The sequence below is a fragment of the Neodiprion pinetum genome, chromosome 2 (assembly GCF_021155775.2).
Source record: "Neodiprion pinetum isolate iyNeoPine1 chromosome 2, iyNeoPine1.2, whole genome shotgun sequence".
NCBI lineage: Eukaryota > Metazoa > Arthropoda > Insecta > Hymenoptera > Diprionidae > Neodiprion > Neodiprion pinetum.
In genome coordinates, this window is record NC_060233.1 from 30,452,981 (window position 1) to 30,476,254 (window position 23,274).

Below are 23,274 nucleotides of genomic sequence, written 5' to 3' on the forward strand. Positions count from 1 at the left end.
CCAATAACGGCTCATCTGGCGAAACTTGACTGACGCGCCAGCTGGCGGAGGCGTCGTGTAACTACGCGAGTAATATTCTCAGTTATTCATCTCTAGCTTGAAAACTACGAGACCCTTGAATCTGACGTTTTGAATTTTGCTTCTCCCGGTTACGTGACAGTGACTAATTTTTGCGAATGACAGTGACTAATAAATTTGGCGAAGCTCGTTCCTCTTGTCCATTTTTTAAGATAAATTTCTCACGTAATACTCACCGTTCAGCACGTGGACGGAAACTGTTGTGGCGGCCACGTCAGCGAGGGCGCAGCTATAGTTACCGCTGTCCTTTTTATTTGCATTAGCAATGTAGAGTCTGGAGACGGCGCCCTCCGCTCCCATGTCAGTTTTCACGCTGAAACAAACGAATCGATGTTTCTCGTTATACTATTCTTCTACAGAGACGTAAGGAACGGGGAAAAATTTCTAATTAAAAAGAAAACAGCTCGCATGATTAACCTGCACCTCATTTTTCCCGCCTCGGTAGGTATTATCTCGCTCGAATCAACTACACGGATCATAATTATCCCAGGGTTTTGTGATAGACTGACTGATTGTGAGCGCGAGATTATCCAGATCTGGAAAAAAGCGAGGTAGCGAAATTCGTTGCTCGGTGCGAGCGGATTGAGAATAATTAGGAATATGGAGTAATTAGCTCATCCCAAAGGATAATAATTAATGGAACGTGTCGCGTACGGCAGACGATTCTCACGATTGGCTGATTCATACTTCGTTAAATGCGACACCTACAGGCACACATTCGCTGTTTGGAACATGTTGAAATCTGGATTTCGCGAGCTATTCGACGGGGATCAGAACGAATCGATCACCCGGTCGTCCATTAACTTTCGGAAGCCTGAGTTTGAGTGAATCTCCGATTTCGGACGAAAAAATTTCGCCGAATTTCGACGCGGGTTGATAACACCTATATGCGTACTAAAATCTGAAGTGATTGAAACTCCATACTTTGTTTGTAAATCCGAAAGAGCTTTCATCGATAATCGGAGCGGTATTTGATACCTGTGATTTTCGGATTAAATCTGTTCGTGCCGGTCTGGAAGGCCTCGCCTAAACATCGGGGCGAGTGTAAAATGCAAGTGTGTAAAAATGTCCGCGGCTCGATCCCAAACGGATTATGCCGATGATCTAGATCCCGGATTCTGAACGAGGAAAGTCAGCAGAAGGGGTTTGGCGCTTTGCTGCATAGATTATGGAATAGATGGGAGAAAGGCGGCGCGGTATGCGCGGTACTGGATGGCATAAGGGAAGGGGTGCAGGGGTAGAAAATAGAGCTGCCCGGGATAAGGAGAGAGCGATTCTCCATTATGAAGGTATATAAGAAGAACGAGAGGACCCAGGGATATTGGAGAGGAGACTGCAGACTTGGGTACGTTGGTATCTACGTAGGTATACGTGCATCCCTCGCTGTATTCCGTTTCTTTTTTCATCCCTTTGTTTTCATTTTTATTAAAGGTGGAGTAATAGAAAATTCATTTGCATGGCTGACGGAGTGTGCGCGATTAACGGCTGCTCCAAATTATCCATAATCTTACGGAATTTGAATTTCACGCGTATACGTGTGTTTTACTTGTGCTTCTTCAACTAGGGCTGACATGAACATTTGAGTCAGGGTGAGAATGCTTGAAGATCGAGAATTAGAAGAGTCGCCGTAGCTAAGAAATTTTTTAAAACGTGAAAATCTTTTTCAGAGATATTCAAAATTTATTAGATCGATATATAGGAAAGACGAATGCCAAAATATACGGAAACGTCAGAATTCTTATGACTATGTTCCGGCATGTTATAATTTTATTTAACCTGATGATTTTGTAATGTTTCGACTTTCTACATATTTTCAGATTTTTACTAATCTATAGGTATTCCGACTTTCTACATTTTGAAATTCTACGAAATAGATTTATCCGTCCACAAATATTCGATATTGTGACCCTCGTACATGTATTTTTTTTCATCTTTCTAAAATTTTCCCCGAGTCCCAGAATTCTTATCCAATATAAAACCATGCAATTCTCAGAAAAGAAAAATATTCAACTCTCAACTTTCTCAAATTATAATCCACGGGAAACGGAAAAATGTCTCTAAAATTTAATTCATCCACCTTTCGACCCGATCATTTAAGAATATATTCAGCAATTAATGTTCAATAAATTTCACCAACTGCCTCCGATTTTCTTACGTTGTATTATTCCAATTTCTTTCTCTTCTTCCGCAGTAAATTGAGCGGAGCACCGCACGGCTTGGCGGAAACGAGGGAGGAATTTCTGCCTACCATTCGGACAGTAGAAAGCCGAATTTCCTTTCCGGTTTCTTGCGTAGTTTCATCCTGCTCGTAACTTGTACTTATAATATTTCATCCTCCAACGCCAGGCGGTTTCCAAGGGTACGTATAATATATATTATTATATATAATATGTATACATGTATAGTCGATAATTTCGCCCCCAGCTGAAGTCGCCTTGTTTGCAGGCTGTCGGAAGAGCCGCTCCTTGTATTATCTATAAATATTATACATCCTGTAAAAATACGGTCGGACTACAGCAGCAGCGAACTTGCCTCGGGTATCTCATTCTTGGATTCATTATAACTCCGCAGTTCACAAAGCTCCAAGCTGCACAGTGCCTTCGAGACGTTAAGCGAATCGGATGTAGATACCCATCTCTACCGAGTTTTCTGAGATTTAAATTCCGCGCTTCTTGACTCTCTATTTTTCGTGCTGAAAATGGTCGCTTTTTGCTCGATTCCTCAAGGTTCGTTATACGATCTGCATATACAAAGTAACGTCTGCGGACTGAACTTGATATTTGAATTTCGGCAAAAGTTGAAAACGAGTCAAATTTGAAACGACGCATTTTGCTCGCTCATGAATTTCGAAGAGAATTTCCTTGGACATTCAGCATTGAATTAAAAAAAAAACAAAAAAATTGCATACAGATCGTTCTTTAACTTCTTCTATTAACGAAATAATACCTTGTCAAGATAATAATGCTGCAGCGCGCTATTTTTGAAATACAGTAATTCGCCTCTATCTTGGTGAACCGCTCAACGATGTTGTCGTTTAACACTGATAGCCAGCAAACGACTCCTCTAAATATAGCTAACAATTGTTTTTTGACTCGTGTCGCTTGATTAAACTTTCCTAATTGGTTCTTCGTACTATTAGTTGAAAAAAAGCACGAAATAACGAAGAATAATTGGAGAGACGGTGTGTGATTTCATCTGTGTGAACAAGCGAACATTTTTCCCTTCGTCTCTCTATTTTCCCTTGCAAATTGCTGTATATCGTCGAGTTTTTACCGAGGTAGCCAGAACCGGCTGTATTTTGGAATACATCAACTTCCTGCACGAGTTACGAATTTCCCTAAAATTTATGAACAGCGATCACGGTACGAGTTTTAAATTAAAAAAAAGCAAAAGAATAAAGAAACAAAAAACAAAAAGCAACAAATAAAATAATGATTTACAAAAAAAATTAAAGTTCATATTTACATTACGTATCCATTACAAGTTTCAAGTTTTGGATTCGAGTCGAAGAAAATACCGCGGTCAACTCGGCCCTGACTGAAATATACAGCGGCCGCCGCGAAGGTTCGCAAGGAATTTTCGTCCCGCAGGAGTGAAAAACTAAATTCAGTGTCAAGTCGCAGCGTCTGTTCCGCGGCCCGACGTAATACGTCAGAGAAATAGAGAAAGGGGAGAGAACTCGAGCGTCCCGACACGTCCTCTGGTTTTTCAGCGTATTTCAGCACCGCGTTTAGAATGACAACGCGCTGCCCTTAATAGCATTCTCACGTCTATCGAGATTTTTGTTTTTCTATATTCGCAAGAATTTAATTTACCGCCATCCCTTCGCTCCTCCGTCCCTCCGCCCCTCCGCCCCACAAACCCTCCGTCGCTGCGTTCGGATCGCTTGACGGCTCCGGCTCTCGAGTTCCGCGAGTCCTGGGGCCGAATTGTTCGGATAGTCTGAGTCCTGACGGGGCGTTAAAGGGGTGGAAAAAGCGGCGCCGCTGCAAGATCGTCCCCCCCCCCCCCCCCCCCCTCTTTTCCTGGCCTGGCCCAGACGCACACCCTTACAGCCCTAAACTGGCCTACGACACGGATCGAGGCGAACAGCTCAAGCTCGAGATATTCGCAGAGTCTACACCTATATCAGGATTCTAGAACGCTGCCGCATACCAGACGCCTACTACTTTTTGCTACGGGAATTTAATTTGAATGCCGAAATATGTTCTTGTTTTTTGTTTTTTCACACTCCTCCACTTTTACGCGGAATACGGACTACATGACTACCGTTTCCTGCACAAAATTGTTTTCCACTATGATATAAACTCACCCCTGTACTCGCAATTGCTCGGTTACTTATACGTGGAAGCAATTTTAGTTTTTTTTTCTTCCATTATTCTCACGTGAAGTAATTATTTTACGAAGAAAAAATTAATTCGTAAAGTTTTATGAGTATTATAATATCTAGTTCAACATTTAAGGGGACAAAAAAACAGTTATGATTAGGGTTCAGATAAATATGTATTCAAAATTATAAAATGTGTACATGCATATATGTATGTATATAGACTTGTGGAAAAAATATGGAGTGAAAAATAAAAACTATCGTCGAGAAGAACACACCTTATTTTCACATAATTGATGTGTTTTAATGTGTGTTCTACTCGACAATAATTGTTACTTTTTACTCCATATTTAGTCCATATTTTAGTTTCTTAAGTCAATATTATATTTACATATTTTGTAATATTTAATACATATTTATCCGGGTCGTAGTTAAGACGTTTCGTAGAGAAATTGAGGGTGGGATTTTTCTCACACTGTATAAATTGAACGAGGTGGCGGAAGAGTGAGAAAATATTTGTGAAAGTTCTTTTCGAAAAGTTGCGCAAGAACCGTGAGAAGCTTGGGCTGATTTCGGTACAAGTACTTTGGAGGACTTATAATTTCCGGGCGGTGGTTGGACTGGCAAATTTTCAATGGCGTCGGAAACGATATTTATATCAGCGTTATTTCGACGCATACTTAACGGAGTCATCTAAGGCGAGAAGGAGAGGCAAAAGACTTCAGGTGTTTTAAATTGTTTCGTTTCTTGAAAAGTAATTAGTGTTAAATTGCCTCTGAGTAAGGGTCGAATCCAACACTCCTAATTTGTAAATTCAACGTTGCACGTAGTTAGTAGCGACTTTGGGTTGAATTCATTTTAACGCGATAATTTATTCAAATTAACTGAATTTCCGCGAGTTAAATTGACACAAGTCTTCTGCAGGGGATAAAATTTATTTCGCAATATATTTCCTGTCACGGTCGGTTTTTTTACGCAAATCCTTTCGGTCAGGACGCGTGAGAAATTTAAACATGAACGGAATAAACGAATTCTACTTACAGTTTCGAATTGCATAGGTACATATCTAATATCTATGTGTTCATATACATGTACATAATATGAATTTTAATAACCATCCTGGCAATTAATCATCCTGCTTTTTATTTTCGAAAGAAATTCAGCCTACAGATTCTCGTTTTTTGGTCAAATTACTTCACACTCTTATCGATTGTTCTTCCACCATTTTTCTAATGAATAAATTTAAATAAACAAGCTGTGCTGCAGTGAAGTTGCGTGGAACCATTCCATTTTTCCACTCTCATCTTGCCGATGCAGTTACGCTTTCGCAGTGTCTGCGCGCGTGCTTTCAATCCTCTTTGATTACAAACTTGAGAAAGTTTGAGCCTCCTGGGTACAGGGACGGTGAAAACATATTAAAGAAAAGAGAAGAAGACGCGTAAGAGAGAGAGAGAGAGAGAGAGAGAAAATCAACCACAACGCCGAGATAAAGAGGCGAGCTTAATAAGAGCGTTATGAAAAAGGTTATATCGCGTAAGAAACGAAGCTATAATAAACTTGCGAATATATACATGGATAAATCTTGTTCTACGCGAATAAATTTATTTCGCACAGAGTTTTCCACTCGTCGAATAATATTGTCACGGTTTTATTGGGTGTTTCGTCGCTCTCATTACGTTTCTTTCCTTTTTCCTCATTTCTACGCTTTCGCTTTTCATTCGCTACTCCCGAAGTAAGGAAGTTCCATGAAATTTTTTCTTTTTCATATTTGAATTTATTTCAGAGAAAAATAATTTCGGCATAGTTTTTCTTTTTCAATTTGAAACGAAGTTGAAGCAAATGAGACGGGTTGAAAAAAGGTGCTGTGTGACGTCACCCTGTAGGTACGTAGAAAACTGGGAAATTCAATGGTTGATGATATTTTCAATCATTATTTTCAACGGGAATGAAAAAATGCGAACTATTTATTTTCGAATATTCTGCTTCAGGCACACACGCAAAGCAAAAATTTTCTTCCACTGCAATCTTCGATGTTCTCCAAGTCCCTCAAGAGTAATTGCGAAAAGTCGTCAATTCGCAGGCTCGAGAACCGATGGAAATGAAACAGCTTTGAAGTCTCTGGGTTCCTGCTGATATTCCGCGAAACATACGCAAACTTTTCACCAGGCGTAATTTAATTACCATGAAAGTAATTCGTCATTATTACGCAAAGTCAAGTCGTGTTTTGGATCTGAAAGAGTTCATTGAACGAAAAATGACCGACATTTTCTGTCTTCCGATATGCTGCTCGAAAGAAGCGTGCATAAAGGGGCCTTGAGAAAGTTATGAATTTGAATAAAAGCACCCTTGACTCAAGCTCGCGGAATATTTAAAAAAGCTCAAAAGGCTCGAGTGATGGCGGCGGCAGAAAAGGTCGACCAACTTTTTCACCTCTCCGAGTGCAGCAATCAATGCTGCTCTTGGCCGATTTCTCTGCCGTAGTTTTTTCTATCGAATTTATCTAGTCGCGCTTTCGAGTGTTTTTTCGGTCTCCCTAATTTTCCGCGAGCCGACAAATCTGTTTCTGTACTATGGAATGAAATTCTTTGGTGACACGGGAATCTTGCGATTCGACTGAAAGAAAATAAAGAAGAAAGAAAAAAAGATGGAGCGGGTCGAGGAGGCGAAGAAGCTCGTTCTTTTTTTCTTTTCTTTTCTTTTCTTTTTTTTTTTATCAAGTTGCGCAGCAGCCGGAGTCTGCAGCAACGGCAGGAACGAGACAAGGTGAACTTGCGAACGCGGCTGTCACACCTTTTTGTTGGCTCATTTTTTTTTTTTTCCGAGTTTGAGTAACGAGCTGGATACAAGTTCTTACATAATTGGGTTACCCGAGGAATAATTAACTCGAGGTTTCCCGCAGATGCACTCTATAGTATGAAGTGCATTAAATTTAAGCTTTTCAGGAAATCCCCTCCGCCATCCCTTCCAGTCTCGCCCAAGCTTTACTCTCGGCTGCTTCGCTCTTGAATTCGAAATCTCTAGCCTTCCGTTTCTCCATTCCTCCCACTCTCTCATACCTACTTGACTTTCTTTTATTATCCACTTAATCTTCAGTCACTTCGTTGGCTTAGAAACACTAGAATTGTACCTACTCACTTAGCGCTCACGATTCTCGAGGATCTTGAAGCAATACAGAATCGCACCGCGTGAGGAAACTTTCCTTTCAATGTTTTATACACTTTTTCAACATATTCGTCACCCACATTGTTAAAAATATTCTGTTGCACACGGTTTTTGAAGTTCTAAAAGAAAATCACTTCGTCTCTAGGAATGAAACGTTGATTCTTGAACAATTTCAAGTGCGAACTTCATCACCGTTATCTTCGGATCAGGGTTTCAAATAAAAAAAAAGGGCTCACCCTTTACCACAAAGCCAAAAATATAATTAAATTAGATCGATTTATACGCAGTTGTAGATTTTGATCGAATAATATATTGTGTCTGTGAAATGCGACACTCGGTAACGCAGTTAGATGTAATTCGAAAATCCAATCAATCATCGTAAAACATACGTTGACCGGGAAATCGGATATTCATGACTTGAAATCAGCCTTTCTCGTTCATCGTCAAGCATATTGTGTCCTTATAGTAAAGATAAAGCCGATTAATGATATTACTTTTATTAAAATAAACCTCTTTCTTTCTCATTCTTCCTTCCGTTTTATTCCGTTCTGCTCTTATTTCTTCTTTTTGTCAGGCAGCAGTAATGTGGCTTATATACCTTCCCTAGGCTTGGATATATAATAATACAGCTGCGTACAACTCTTGTATAATCAGATTGCGTGGGGAATTCCACCAATTACCCAGGACAATTTTCAGAAGTAATTTTCTGAATTTGTCGAGCGCGTTGAATTCGAAAAAAACCTCCGGCTATTTTACAAACTTTTTTTTCAATGTTTTTCAATGGTTTGAAAGCGTTGAACGCGTTTATGGTCGGAATTCTGTTTTCACCAAGGAAAAATTTCACTCATTTTATATTTTCTTCATTATGCTAACAATGAGAGGTTACACAATTATAGAACCTGTACATTCTAAGAACAATTTTTTGACACACTCTTGGGCAAAAATAATGAGACACGTAGTTCAGTGATTCACTAAATGAAGATTCATCAGCGAGAAAAAGAATAACGAAAACTTGTTTTCTACTACACTGGGTGTAAAATATTCAGAAGATATGAGGTAGTTTAAAAAATGATCTGGTTTGCAGTAAATTCTCACGATAATAAAACGTTTCTTCAGTACAAAGATATGAAAAACAAGTTTAAAACCTTTTTTTGCGGTTGAAAAACGGCCGTTTAGCGAATGGGTCTCTCTATATTTTGCACGAAGAATGTGTCAATTTTTTGTTCAAATTTGTCTCGCCCTATCGCGTGAGCTCTCGTTACAAGTCACGCGAGAAAAAGTAATCGACACGATTTTTCGCATCGCGCGTTTATCAAACCGTTCTGCAATTCCCGGCTGCAGGCGTTCAGCGAAATGGCGATGCGAAAGTGCGAAAGAAAGAGGAGGAAGAAAACCCGGGCGTCGGAGATTGGGAGTTTAATAGAGGGTGTAGCTGCGGGGACGGGGATGGGGGAGGGGGAGAGGCGTCGGCCCAATATGCAACATCTGGCGTAACATGTTTCAAGCTCGGCATAACAAGCCGGGTGGGTTTCCGTGAGCGTTGATGGGAAAAGTTGCAAGCTGGAAGTTGCAAGCCGGAAGATGCAAGCTCGGATGCGCCTTCGGCCGTGCACAAAGTCCCTAGAAATCGGTGAGTATGTAAAGGAGCTTTAGGAAGCAAGGTCAACATGTCGACGCTGCGGTTGCATGTATGAGTTTAATATCCACCGCCTAGCGCAGCTGCAACCTCTTAATTATATAGCAATATGTGCGCACGGGTGTTACAACACCTTGACTTTGGTGGTGAAATTTTCTTTGCTCGATACGGGAAAGCTCGCGGTTTACGATTTTTCGCGAAGAGGGAATTTAAGCATTGCAGTATTTCATCATTCGAATAATCCCGATCGTTTATAAAACCTTTATTCCACTGCCGATAACTTCCGACAGCTTCGTTCTTCTGCTTTTCACTTCGCTTAGTTTCGCTTCGTTTAGCTTCGCTTCGGCACATAGTGCGCGTTAACTTAGAGCAGCGAGGTGACAAAAGTTTCCCCTTCCACTTTCTTATTTAAGAACTTGTGACATTTTATTACCTCAGCATCGGAAACAAACGTTGAAGAGGTAATTGACTAGTAAAAGTGATAGTATTCTCCACAGTAATAACAAGCAACGGAAATTTGTTTGTTTCTCTGTCTCGAGATTGCGTACTTGTTACCAATAAATGTGGGGGAAAAGTCACAAGTTCCGCTGATCATTGTTTACCTTATCACTACTCATTGTCAGCTCCATTCGGGTGGTAATGTTTTGCAATATCTCGTCGAGTAAGGGTCCTATACTAAAGTCTTCAGTGTCACCTTGCTGACTTACTGTGTATATTTGAGTCGACATACGGAAATCCCCCACCCCCACCCCCACCCCCTACCTCCCGCCTTCCCACTTAGGAAGGGGACGACCTGCGATCCACATCTGATCGGTAAACTCGTCAGTCAGATCGTAACACTCGGTGTAAATCGACGCGGTCCGAGTCAAGTTCAACCCGCGAGTGTGTGAGTGAGTGTGTGTGTGCGCGTGTTCCGAGAGCATTGAGAAATCCTTCAAGCTTGGATTATCGCCGTCAAGATAAAGGTAATGAAAATCATATTTATATCGACATCTTTCCTTAGTCAAGGTTCGTATTGTTCGCTTCTGCTTCTCCACCCATGAGATTATTGCAAGAACCTAACGCCACGAGTCCGAGTTAGCCGGTATCTCATAGTGTGGTTCGGGGCTGGGTAGGAAAAATCACACCGGATCTTGTGCTCGGAATAAGGTGTGTTAAGACGGTGAGCTTCGCTGTGAGCCGTGGAACGACGGCGCGTGAGAATTAAGGCCCAAATTGTGTCCCTGGACGTGTTTCAGTCATTTCTCATTATTCACGCGAGTATTCATTCAAAGAATTCGAAAAAATTTCCGGCACTAGCAGCTGTGCAGAGTCGGTCTTAATACGTCCATGCCTAAATTATGTGTATTTAAAAAAGAGAGAGGAGAAAAAAAAAAAAAAAAGGAAAGAGGGAAAAATTCGTTATCATTATTTTTATTCGTTTCGCTTCAACGAACGAGTTGTAATTTTTAATTTTTAATTTTTAATTCAATTACCGGCTACCTCGGCCTGGGGCGGAGAGTAGGAGAGTATTGCGAACTCTCGAGTCGTTGCATATATTACACGAGAGAGAGGGGGGGGGGGGGGGGGAGTCGGTGGATAAAAAGAGCGAAAAGGAGAGTTTTATTTATGAAATTCAGTGAGCGTTAATTGCCGCCCCTTGTAGCGCGCCCTCTCACCGCACCCCTTTGAACTCGACACTATGCATACATAGCTGCCCGCCCCTTTATTACTGACAATAACTAAACGCCCAAGGCTAAGCGGATTACCGTTCGGACCACTTTGCAAAAAGAAAGCGAGGTGAAAAAGAAAAAAACGAAAAAAAAAACCAAAATTAAATCATACCTAACTTAGGTACTCTTATGACGTGAATCCTTTCGGCATGCATTCGCGTAGGGATATAATTTTTCGATAAATTCTTGCGTAAGTTGCCGCGAAATTATTCACCTTCAGGGATTAGTCATGTGCCTGTGCTTGTTCTTTATCAGTTTGCACCCGATTATATTTAATTATAATAACGCGGCGTAAATTAGATACCCAATTCGAAAGTCAGTTTAGATCATACTGTAGACGTATTACGGTATGAAGTCTTGGTTTAAAGGTAACACGGTGTAATTTGTTTATTTCGAGAAAACTATTAAAATATCTCAGAGATTGGCTCGCCTGTAGGAGTTTCAAAAACATGATTTTAAATAATAATGAACGATAAAAAACGAAAATTGTTCATCTATGCAGATTCGGGATCAGCAAAAAAACACAAATAAATAATTAAATAAACAAAATGAACCGCTAAACAACACCGGCAAAAAGAAATGACACCAAATCATCTCTGTCGTTCACGCTAGTGTGCTGAATAAATTTATCAAATCCAGGCAGCAATCTGTATGCAAATAAAATTGTCAGAATTCGCGTTAGGAAATTTCATTCGTGTGTAAACAAAAAAAAAAAAATTGTTCAAATCTGTCGATTAATTTAAACCTTACACATCGATGTAGAGATTAAAATTTGTAATTTATAACGTGAAATATATTTTGCGAGTAGAAATAATTGAATGTTACCACGTACACTTTTTTCGGTGAATTCCGGATCTTATCAACCCTTCCATCCTGTGTAATTACAACTGACGCCAATCTTTTCCGACGGTTAAAAAACGAAAACGAGTTTACATCGTTGATTGCTGAGACTGCTGTCGTTTCGTTAGTACGAAAAATGTGATTTTTCAGAAAATATTCGTACATGTATTTTTTGAAAAGATTTTTTGAAAATCGACATGCTCTGAAAAATATAATCTAAACTGTGGGAAAAAACTTCGAAGAAAGGCAGAGCAAAGGCTGAATATAAAAAGTGAAAATAATTAAATAAATACGAATTTCAAAGATATTTGTCATCTTCATACGTGTGTACGAATTTTGTACATTAGTAAATATCGATTTACAAAAATATTGCATTCCTGCTCTAGCCTAATAAATGCATATAGGATATTATGTATATATATTGGGGTGGTTTACCAAACAAAAGAAAAAAAAAAAACCTTTTTTTTCAGCACCGCTTCATCATAAAACTGTTGTTTACGATGAAAAACAAATCCCCTTCAAATCCGAGCTTGATGGGATAAGATTTAGAGGTCCCGCTTTCGAGTTTTCGTTTTTACATTGAAATAACACGTAAAATAGTGCTTAACTTGACTCACCGCCGATTTCGGTTGAAAATATAGACGAAAATAAAAAATGTCAAGAGGCCTTTTTTGCAACCAACAATACTTGGTACAAGAAAGGTCTGCAGATATTTCATTCAATTTTGCATACTTTGAGAATTATTGTGACATAGAGCTGAAAAAAATTTTTAAATCAAAAATAATCGTATTAAATTCAAAGAAAATAAAAGTTTTTATTATTTTTCATTTTCGTCTATATTTTCAACTGAAATCGACGCCGTATCAAGGTAAGCGGTTTTTTTAAGTGTTATTTCAATATAAAAACGAAAACCCGAAAGCGGGACTTCGAAATATTATCCAATCGAACTCAAATTTGCAAGGAATTTATATTTCATCGTAAGCAACAGTTTTATGAGCAAGTACTGTCGGAATTTGGTTCTTTTTTTTTTTTTTTCTTTTTTTTGGGGTGAACAACCCTAATATATTGTATATATACGCCTGTTGAATCACACTACCGCCTAGGTATAACAAATGTGTCTCTGAGATAAATTTATCACAGACATTCCGCGGGTATTAATTTGCTACCGTTGTACCGCACTGTTATTTATCACGTTATGCCTAAGTTATTCGTACCGATAATAATCATGATTATCGTTATTGTAGACGATAACGCGATAACGACCGAGTCGCGGAATTCGAGGCGGTGGTTGGAATATCTATAACACGTAACGCGGTAAGCATGTAGTAAAATTGTCCCTGTAAATCAGTAAAAGAGAAGTGGCGGACGACGCGAGGGTGCGGAATGTATTGTTTTGTAAACCGAAGTGGCGAAATAATTGAGCGAATCAATTATGGGTCGATGCGTTTCACCCTCTCTTGCGATGTGAATCGTTGCAGGTGATCGGTACGCTGTTGAAAACGATTGTGAATTTACTGTGCAAAAGAGTTGTCGATTTATGAAACCAGGTTACAAATTTACAAACTCGGTGCAGCGACGTAAATTACTACGTATTTTTCTTGAAATTTACAATGAAAGTTCTTAATTTTACTAAAATTTTTAGGTAAAAAGTAACCTGAACTTACTAAATTGTGTAGTTAAATTTCTTGTATTTGTAAATTGAATAAACAGTAAGTTTATGGTGAATTCGCTGTTTCGTATTCGAATAAAACTTCGAAGAAATTTTTAACAGTGTATATTTCGCGTCAATGAAAACACTCCGTAAATTATTTTACGGTTTCAAGTACCGCAGTCACTCTTTAATCCTGTAATTTTTCTTTGCTCGTTTTTTACCAACAAAATTGAACAATCGCGGGGTGAATGACTAAATTTCTGCGAACGATTTCAAGTTTTTTTTTTCTTTTATCTTTCACTTCGTTGTTTCAGCGATTAATATTTCCATGTTAATTTTACAAACTACGATTGTGTCTGTTTTTGTAACATTTACTCTGCAGGTATTCGGCAATGCAAGGTGAAAACTTTGTGCAGGTATAATACAAGGCACAGGCAGTACGAAAACGAATGTGTTGAACACGCGATAATGTTATCAGGGACGTGTATAGCGGTTCGCTGGGGATTAATATCGAGATTCGGATCGGGGTTTCCGTTTTACAATTAGCGTGGGACTCGGGGATCCCCGAAAATAGCTCGGGGCGTGAATTTGGAAACAGTAAATGGTCGATTTCCATTTCCACTCTCGTGATAATCGGGGCTGAAAAAAATTAAAGACATAGCGCTTCGTTTAATTTCCGTATACGTATATGTATACTTGAAACGCTGCATGAGATCTGCGCGTTCTCGACGTTTGAATGAAGAATTTCGCGTGACTGTGGAACAGGAACTGCGTAGGTTGCGGGGGTTTTCGGCCGTCAGTCACGTTGGCGAAATCTAACACGATTGTTAATTCATTACACTACGCCTCCATTAGCGGTAAGTGATTTCGGGACACGCACGTCGTACCATAACTCAAATTCGCTTGCTGGATGGTTGTTAGTCAGTCATTCGGTTTATTTGACCAAGAGGGGATTGGGTTGGAGCGTAATACAGATATAGTAAAACACACACCGGATATTCATGCGAGTCAGCCTCGCTCTGTTTTCGTACATCTATGGCAAAGGTGCTGCTTTGTTGCATCGTTCTTTGATCACTTGCCTCATTGTGGCGCAAGTGGAAACATAATTGGATACCGTGTGGTGTTTTTTTACGATTTTTAAACACGACCGCGAACTTCTAGTCAAGTTTCCAATGAAATTATCCAGTGTGTGGAAAAATTTGTATAGAATGGAAGTTCCTACGGTTTTCGTAATGAAAAAAATACAGTAATTAAACGTCACAGAAAAATTTGGTTCTACTAGCAGCAAGTTAACTTATCCAGAAATTTTTAATTAACGCCGAATTTCTCCTCTACAAATTTGTTTTACAAATAGGAAACAGTTTTAAAAAAATTTAATCCATAGCCTTTACGAACTTATCGTTATGCGATCGGATTGCCATTAAAATTGACTTATATGAAAGGGAAATAAGCTTTCGTATATTTCGTGGTCAGTCAGTGTTTCTGGGAAACTCTGCCCCGCGTGGGGAATTTCTCACCGTCACGGGGTAAACTTACACGTAGTGAATAAGACACGAAAGTACATTGTGAAAGCTACCAATTGCGGCTGCCACTTTTCTTTCACACCCCGTGACGCACCCTTTGCGTGACGATATATCTCTGCCTAATTTAGTCGGCGTGACAAGTAAGGCATTAATTTTCTCCAGTGTTTCGGTTAGCTATCACGGGCAACACGTGTTTCTCGCAATCGTAATATTCTTTCTGCAAATCAATTGTAAAAACAGGCGAGTTTGGCAACATGCTGATGAAAAACAACTGTTTTTACCCACTGGTGGAGAAATGGTTTGCCATCATCCAACGCGCACGTCATTCGTTAAGTAATAGCGACTTTTGTTCATTTTCAGCAGGTGGTCAAAATCCTCTGATATTACATTTTTATTGTGAAAAATATCGTTAACATTTCATTATATTCTGCAGGCCTGGTACTCGGTCACTTTTCTCGTTATCAGTGACTATTTTCCAACGTAGTCGATTGTTGTCACTTGTTTCAAGAATTGGTCACTTAGGTCACTTTTTCGGTCGTAATGGAGTTTCGAACAGAGACTTTGTTCGTCAAGTTATTATAGTATTTTTAGCGGGTAAATCAACCCTGATCACATTGTTTATTGTTGCTGTATCGAAATGTTTCCTACGAAAGGGAAATAAATTCATAAATCAGTTGTCGTTCACTTATCATTCGTTTACTAAACATCGTGTCCAGTGCTACATTTTTTTTGAACGCGAAAATAGATGGGAAAACCCGCTTACAGCGACATAATTGAAACTATTAGATCTATTTCTGTTGAGATGAATAACACTGTGGTAGCAAAGCAAAAGTCGTTCAAATACCGTGCGATAATTAATTCCGATCAGTCGCTTTGCGTCGCGTTTTTCAGCTTTTCAGAAAGTCAATTCTTTCAGTTTTTTGAGACGACTTGACCGCTACCATGCTTGATCCTGGTATCTGTATTCGTCATAGGTCTCAAGTATACACAACGTCTTTACGCATAATCGTGGCGGAGCTTGCTTTGGTTAAAATTTCGCTCTATCCTATTTTGTAAGTTAAACTCAGTTCGATACAACTGTATCACTGCTACGCCAGTGCCTGATTTTAATTTAAGGGCATTGTATCATTATGGAATTTTCCTCGATGAAATTTTTGCCGTAAGTCAAAACGATGAGAGTGGGACAAGTTTTACCGGTATGCAGTCGAGGGCGTGGGGCGTGAAATATAAATGTGAGAGCCGAATACGTATTTTCGCAATTTTGTATATTATACATCGTTTCCTCCCCCTTTTATCATCCTCGTATAGCAGGTATTTTTACACCTGTATCCGAATGTTTTCTTCTCCTCCCTCCCGCATCTTTTCCCATTCTTTTGTACCACTTCCTTCTCTTCTAACGTACGTACGTATATACGATACATACACACACGTGTTATACAATGTAACGTAGGTGTGGCTGCGGGTAAGCTGCGTTCTTAAATTGCAACGAGAGCACGTCTTGAATTTAGAATCGGAGCATGATATACATAAAAGATTTCTGCAACCGCCGGGGGAAAAATCCAAAACCGAGACAGATGCAGAGAACTCACGTAGGTATTACATATTTCTACGGGGTCTCGTTTGCTCGCTAGCTCGAAGAACGATTTTTGTGTGCTAAATCTCCGGTGCAAATCGGGCGTGAACAATTAAATATTATATTCCTGGGATCTGCGTGGGTCGGAGCAGCGATTTTCCGAATCACTGATTTCTGCACAGTTTCTCGGCAATCAGTGATCCGCGCGGTTTTGTTGCCTGGCTAATCACCCTGCTCGTAGTATAATTGGGGGGAACAATAGCCGGGATAACGTTTAGATCCTTCCACGATCTTCTGCGATTCGACGATTCGAGGACTTTTGATAAATCCGTCGTATATATCGCATATCGGCCGTTTTCGGTAATCCAGATTTTTCCCTCCTTTTCATTATGTACCCATGAAATATATTACGCATGGGTATAGGAAGAAGATTATCTTCAATTTCATCGGATGAAACCCTTCGTGCACGCATACAAAAGTTGGAATATATGTAGAATGAACGGCGAAGAATTCGGCAAATCGGTCACAGGTCTCGAACCAGATTTCCTAAATCCTTCCGCCGACGCGAAATCATTCATTCGCTGATATTTCTATTTCAAAAGTCGTCACGTCACTGTTGATTCATATATATATATATGTATATATACATTCACTAAAACTTGATTTTTTTTCTTCGAGATTTGATGATAATAGATACTGAGAAACAATGCAAGCGGGGCAGGCGTGAGCAAACACGCGTAAAATAAAGCAGAAATAGTGAAACGTAAAATAGTGAAAAAATGTCGGACTTCGATATTATGGCGAAATGAAGTACAATACGAATGCCTTCTTGCATTTTGATGCGATCTGCACAAGCGACGATATTACGAGCTGCTTTGTATGCAGGCCAATATGTATGCTGTTCAGGCACCCCTGCATGGTATCCACATGTTTCCATGTCTCATTCCTCCATTCTCCACATGTTCCCTCTCTCTCTTCGCCGCGTTTCTCTATTTCCCACACGTATAAACTTCGACCAGCGTACAGGTTTTGAAATTTTCTTATTTTGACCCGGTTCAACAACGCGGAATGTATCGGTACTACTGATTTCCTCTTTTTCGATAAAAATCGTTAGTTTTCAGATGACTGTAACGTGTGTTCTAATGATGATAACTATGCTTTGTTACAGAGGTTTGAAAAGTTTGAAGAATCAGCTTCAAGGATCTATGCATGCAATTGAAAAATATCGAATAGCTTAGGAATATTCTAACTTTCAACGAAAAGTGAAATTTCACCATTTCAAATAAATGGAAAATAACAATCTTTGTTTATATCAAACACTAAAATTTTAGTGGGTAAAAACAAAAAAAAAAATACTTTTTTTTTAACTACCCTAGTGTAGGTACACATACGTCGAGATGCATCTCTGCCAACATCGCTGCCGGGATTCGGACTGATTATTTATTTTTTACTTGTTTGTCGTTATTTTTTGAGAGGCGAGGTTGCCTACAGATGATGTTGTATCCGATTAGCATATAAATTAAAACATAATTATAAGTCGACCGGTGAGTATTATAATAATGAATATTAATCGCGACGAACGAAAAGGCGTCAGTGTCACCATTGAGACACATAATTACCATATGATAATTAGGAAGATAGAAAGAGAGAGCGAGAGAGAGAGAGAGAGAGAGACGGACAGAGAGAGCCCGCTTTTCGAACCGTGCGTTATAATTTTTTCATCCCCCTTTCCCACTCGGTTGGGAATATTAAAAAGTGAACAAAAAAAATCCGCAGGAAGAACAAGGGGATGAATAATTGCACGCTTATCTCTGGTACACGGATTTCCTTCGGATGTTCGAGGGAAAAAAAACGGGGCGAGAAGAGAGTGGACAAAAAAAAAAAAAAAAGAAAAAAAGCTCGAGTCACGAAAAAAATTTGCATCGAAAGTGAAAAATTGTTCCGCTCGGCCGCCGTTCTGTCCGATGATTATGCAAGCTCTGGGATATCCGTGCAACGTATATTCTATCGATATGAGGGATCGCTTCCTGGCTTTATTTCTGATCGTTAAACGACGAGACAGTGCAGATTCAGGACCAACGGCACGAATGATTGTGGCGTCCGCTTCGTTAAACAGGGTTGGAAAACCTTTGAGGAATTTGAGCTTTATTAAACCCATTCCGCAGTCATCCTTAAGCCGAATTTCATTTCCTGGTCACCTTTTCGCAAAATCTGCTCTCGTCGCGTATTTTTCTTACGGGTAGCAGACCTTCCATCAACTTGACGCACTCTCGATGGTCTCTCTGAAAAACATTCGCCCTTAACGAACCCAACGATGCGCCAATTATTCTGACCTGCGCTGCTGTTCAGTCGCCGTTATTGGTCGATTTTATAAGCTGTTATTTATTGAACGGGGAAAATTAAAAGCGGCTCGGAATATATTTGAGGAGTGATTGCCTCTTTGGAAGAACAATTTGCGTTCGTTTTTTTTCTCAGATTTTATGGATGGCAGGGTGTTTTATCCATCGGGATTGATGAATGAAACTTTGTTATTTGGAATCCTTGAAAGATATCAATTATATCTCTTTTCACAGTTCTCACTCCTTACGGATCGAAAGTAAAATAATGAATATATAATACTATGTATTGCGTATATATAACGACGTTTTGCACTTTGGTGTCGTCGGTTATTTTTTCCTTCGAAACGCTATTCCAAGCTTTGGAAATATAATGTAAGAGAATACTTTGTTTCATAGTTGTTTGTAGAAGATTTCAGATATTGAAATCAACGAATTTCTAGCATTGAGAGTGCACGCTAATTTAATTTTCGAATCAAATTCCTTATTCTCCGGTGACTCGGGTAAAACTGACTAAAATCTTCAGTAGATAATGTTCACAGTGAACGTGAATAAAACAAAATCCGTGCTATGTATAAACATCGAATCTCAGGGGATTCGAATAACACAAATTAGGATTTCTTGACAAGAACGTTCAATATATAGTAAAACTCTAGTATTTTTTATTTTGTTCACGGTAGTAGAAATTTTGTTTTGTTACATACTAACCAAATTAACATTGACGAAGATTGTTTGAATAATTTTTTCCCTCTTCCTAGCTTTTGATTCGGACGATACGCCGAATGATATTTTTTACACCGCGCAATTTTTTATACTACGAACACGGCAACTACCCAAGAAGCCCAGAATCGAGGCCCACTTTAGAACTAGATATGCTTTTAGCGTGCCATTCAACTTTCTACGTGATGTATATCTTGGCTTTCAAGTAACAGTTGTTAAAAGCTCGGGGGTGCGTGCCGGTGAGTTTCGCGAGAACGCCGCTGCCCCGCCCAACCTACAGGTTCAAAGGTGCTTTGTTTTATGTAACACAGTACGTCGTACGAACAACGAATGGTATTTTCAGTCTTGAATTTAATGAATTGAAATAAGTAATTAGCAGGCTTAATGCCCCGTTATTCAATTACCACTGTTTTCCGGGAAGTCTGAAAATCCGGAAAGCACGTTTCTCGTATCAGCAGCTCCGCGGGAAAAAAAAAGAATTATACGTGTGGTGAAATTTTGCGCAATATCCTCTGGATAAAATCTGACGGTGGATAAAGAAGAGAAAAAACAAAAAAAAAATAAAAAAATTATGCCACTCAAAATAGTTGAAAACAATAAATAGAAATGAAAATTACACGATTGGTCCCGCAGGCAGGAGATGTAAAGCGGAATAAAAATTTTCTGAAAGCTTTTATTTACCGTTCACCTACGCGAAAAGTTTTTGCGCCTGATGCAGCTCCGTTTAATCGCCCGGATAACGACGCGACAGCGCCACGCACGCCAGTCGGCAAAAGCTTTTCTCCCTTTAAGCTGGGCGAAATACTCGCGCGGCAAAATTGCTGCTGGTGCTGACGCTACTGCACAATGCGTAGCTATCTTATCGTTAAATCCGCATGCATAGATTACGCTTTTTCCCGTCCGAATAACGTGCGCCAAGTTTCACTTTCGAAGGATTTTACCATCGCTGCTGCAGCTTTGCGAATGGAAATTGTTGCAACGTTTAATTAACCCTTTCGTGCGTACATTTTTACTGACATGCGATTCGCTTGAAATTTTTCATTCGTGAGCTTTTGGGGTCGCTGATTACGAATCTGAACTGGAAATTCGAAAATTCAAAATGGTGGATCTATTATGTCAGACGTAAATTCAAAATGGTATTTGATTTTGACAAAACTTAATTTTTTACATGGTTTGTGGGGCTGCTGATTACGAAGCTGAACTTGGTGGAAAATTCAAAATGGTGGATAGAATATGGACTTTGACTTAGACTTTGACTTGGAATACAGACTTTCCACCATCTTTTGAAATTAATGCTCTTCGCGTCACTGTTAAAAAAGTGATATCGTAACACAAAGTAATTGTGATAAAATCAATAATTCGTTTGACTTTTTTCGATTCAAATTCGACCCGACTCGATCACAACTTTAGTTGCAGTTTACAAAAGTTAATTTTATACTTTTTTTTATTCTTCTTTGAGAACGCAGCTGTTTCCTTATTACGCGTGAAAAAAAAAAATTCTTTATTATAACACGTAATAACGATCAGGGAGCGAAAATGGGTGGTAATTTTCGCACGAATATCTCCTCTGAATATCGGTGATATCGGTGATCAGGATAGAAGTTTATGGAGCTACGATAATGATTTCGAGGTGCTCCTGAAGCCGCTCGACAGATAGGGCCTCGTTAAAAAGCAGCGTCGCGTTTCAATTTCAAGGGGGCGTGATCACCTTACGCCGACGGTGTGATCAAATAACCGCGTTAACAAGATTTTTGATAATCTAAAGAACATACATCCTTTTCACGGGGAATCTACGAGCCGAAACTCGACGGTAAATTCAATTGCCGGTGCGGAGCGAAACATCAACCGAAATTAGGTTGCCAGCTTTCTTGAAGATCGATAATAAAGCAACAACAAAAATTTTCATTGGAGGTTTGCTTTTTTCGGTTTGTCTCTTGAACCTTCGAGTCGAATTTTCTAAACGAAAATAATAAATTTGGCTATCTTGGTTTTTTTTTTTTTTTGTTCCTTATCTTATGGTTAAAATTGTGAAATCCATTATCCATTTCGTGGTGCTCCGAATTCTAAAACCTCTATACAGATTTCGTGTATCAATTTTCCTGCAAAGTATGCAAAATAAAGTAGTAAGTGACTCGAAAATGACGCTTCGCTATCCATCACCTCCCCCTCCGATATCACCGGATATCATCGAAGCTGTTCATCTACCAGGCCCGCGGAATCACCCCTCATCTCGTTTTCTGACGTCAATTCATTTCGCGGAAAAAGACAGAAGGGGAGAAAAATTGTATCGAATAAAAGTGCAGAGGGTGGAGGAGGGTGCAAAAAAAAAAAAAATCGCTGACCCTGATATTTCTGGCAAAGGAAAATCTATCGGTCCACTTCACCGAATATATTCTTGTCGGAAAATATTATCTGCCTTATGCAATGTATTATTTCCCCCCCCCCCCCCCCCCCCCCCCCCGCCATTCTGCGTCGAGGATGATTTCTCGGTAGGGGAATTTGAAAAGGCCGTTAATACGCGTGTCCGATTTGCAAATTGATTCTAAACGGAACTGATGGAAATGGAAGCATTAGTACAGAGGGAGAAAAATGCAAAACGAAAAACAAGCAAGCGGAAAAAATGGATTTTTAGCTCCGTCGCGGCGCAACCCTTCTTAGAATCTTATCTAGATATCCTGAGGAAAAACACGTGAGCTGTCAACGAAGATTTATGAGGCCGCCTGGCTCGGCTTTATTGCTGCCTAGACGATCCTGACCAGTGCGGCGGTTAACGGATCACCTCGAATATCCTGGTCATCTAGCGTGATGCGAATACCGAAAAACGTTTCAATTTTCATCAGAAGTCTTCGTTCGCCCCACGATTCCATTTCGGGTTCGCCATTATCCTTCCTTGGCATAAGTGGTGCCTTATGGATCGTACCTTACAGGTATGGATACGAACGGACACCAAGAAAGATGATTCATGTTTTTGAATACGAAACGATTGCAAAATTTCTCTGCGAATAATAAATTTCTCAACGTCAATGTGAGTGAAAATTCTCTGGAATAACGGAAAACAGCTGCTCGGTGAAAATAATATCGTTACATATTTAAACACGTGATGGGGATTCGCAGACTTGTGACGAGAATTTACTTTTCACGTACGGAACAAATCATTTTTATGGGTGTATTATACCCTGCCTAACATCGCGATTGTCATTTCGGTGAAAAATCGCGATGTTTCCACCTGACGTATGTACAATTTACCGAAGTAACTGAGAATATGGCTCATGTTTTGTCCTCGTTTCTCTCGCGTTTCGCAACGTGGATATAAGAAACATTGCATCACTTGTGACTCGAGGAATTGGTAGCCGCAGAAGTGAAAAGCTTGCAGTAGAAATCGAAGGCCATCCGAAGTAGGCGTTGAAAAAACGTACAAAGGATCGAAAAATTCAACGCATAAAAAATTCCGCCAAAGTGTATCCACGTAATAATAATATATAAAACATGTGTTTCGAATGCCGAAAGTTTTTTATTTTTGTTTTTGCTTCTTTTTCATCGCGAGTGAAAAGGACAAAGTAAAACTTGAAAAAAAAAAAAATTTTGGAAAAAGGAAAAGAAAAAAAAGAAAAAAAAAAAATGAATATTCTCTGGAAACATTACGCGGGGTTTGCGTAGGCGTATTTGCTTCGTGGTACATAATAGTATGTACATACCGTACGTGTGCTTAAAAATAT

General features: G+C 39.5%; 1 protein-coding gene and 1 long non-coding RNA gene across 2 annotated transcripts in view; one reads left to right on the plus strand and one right to left on the minus strand.

Moving 5' to 3' along the window:
• The window catches only part of LOC124211919 (defective proboscis extension response 14), a 201,211-nt gene that overhangs the window by 11,800 nt on the left and 166,137 nt on the right, over positions 1-23,274 (minus strand). The window contains exon 7 of the mRNA XM_046611454.2: positions 255-391. Coding sequence (XP_046467410.1) covers positions 255-391 — 137 coding nt within the window. The remainder of the gene's footprint in view (positions 1-254; positions 392-23,274) is intronic.
• LOC124211921 (uncharacterized) overlaps positions 10,038-23,274 on the plus strand; it is a 122,926-nt gene continuing 109,689 nt past the window's right edge. The window contains exon 1 of the long non-coding RNA XR_006881546.2: positions 10,038-10,168. This is a non-coding gene — a long non-coding RNA (uncharacterized lncRNA). The remainder of the gene's footprint in view (positions 10,169-23,274) is intronic.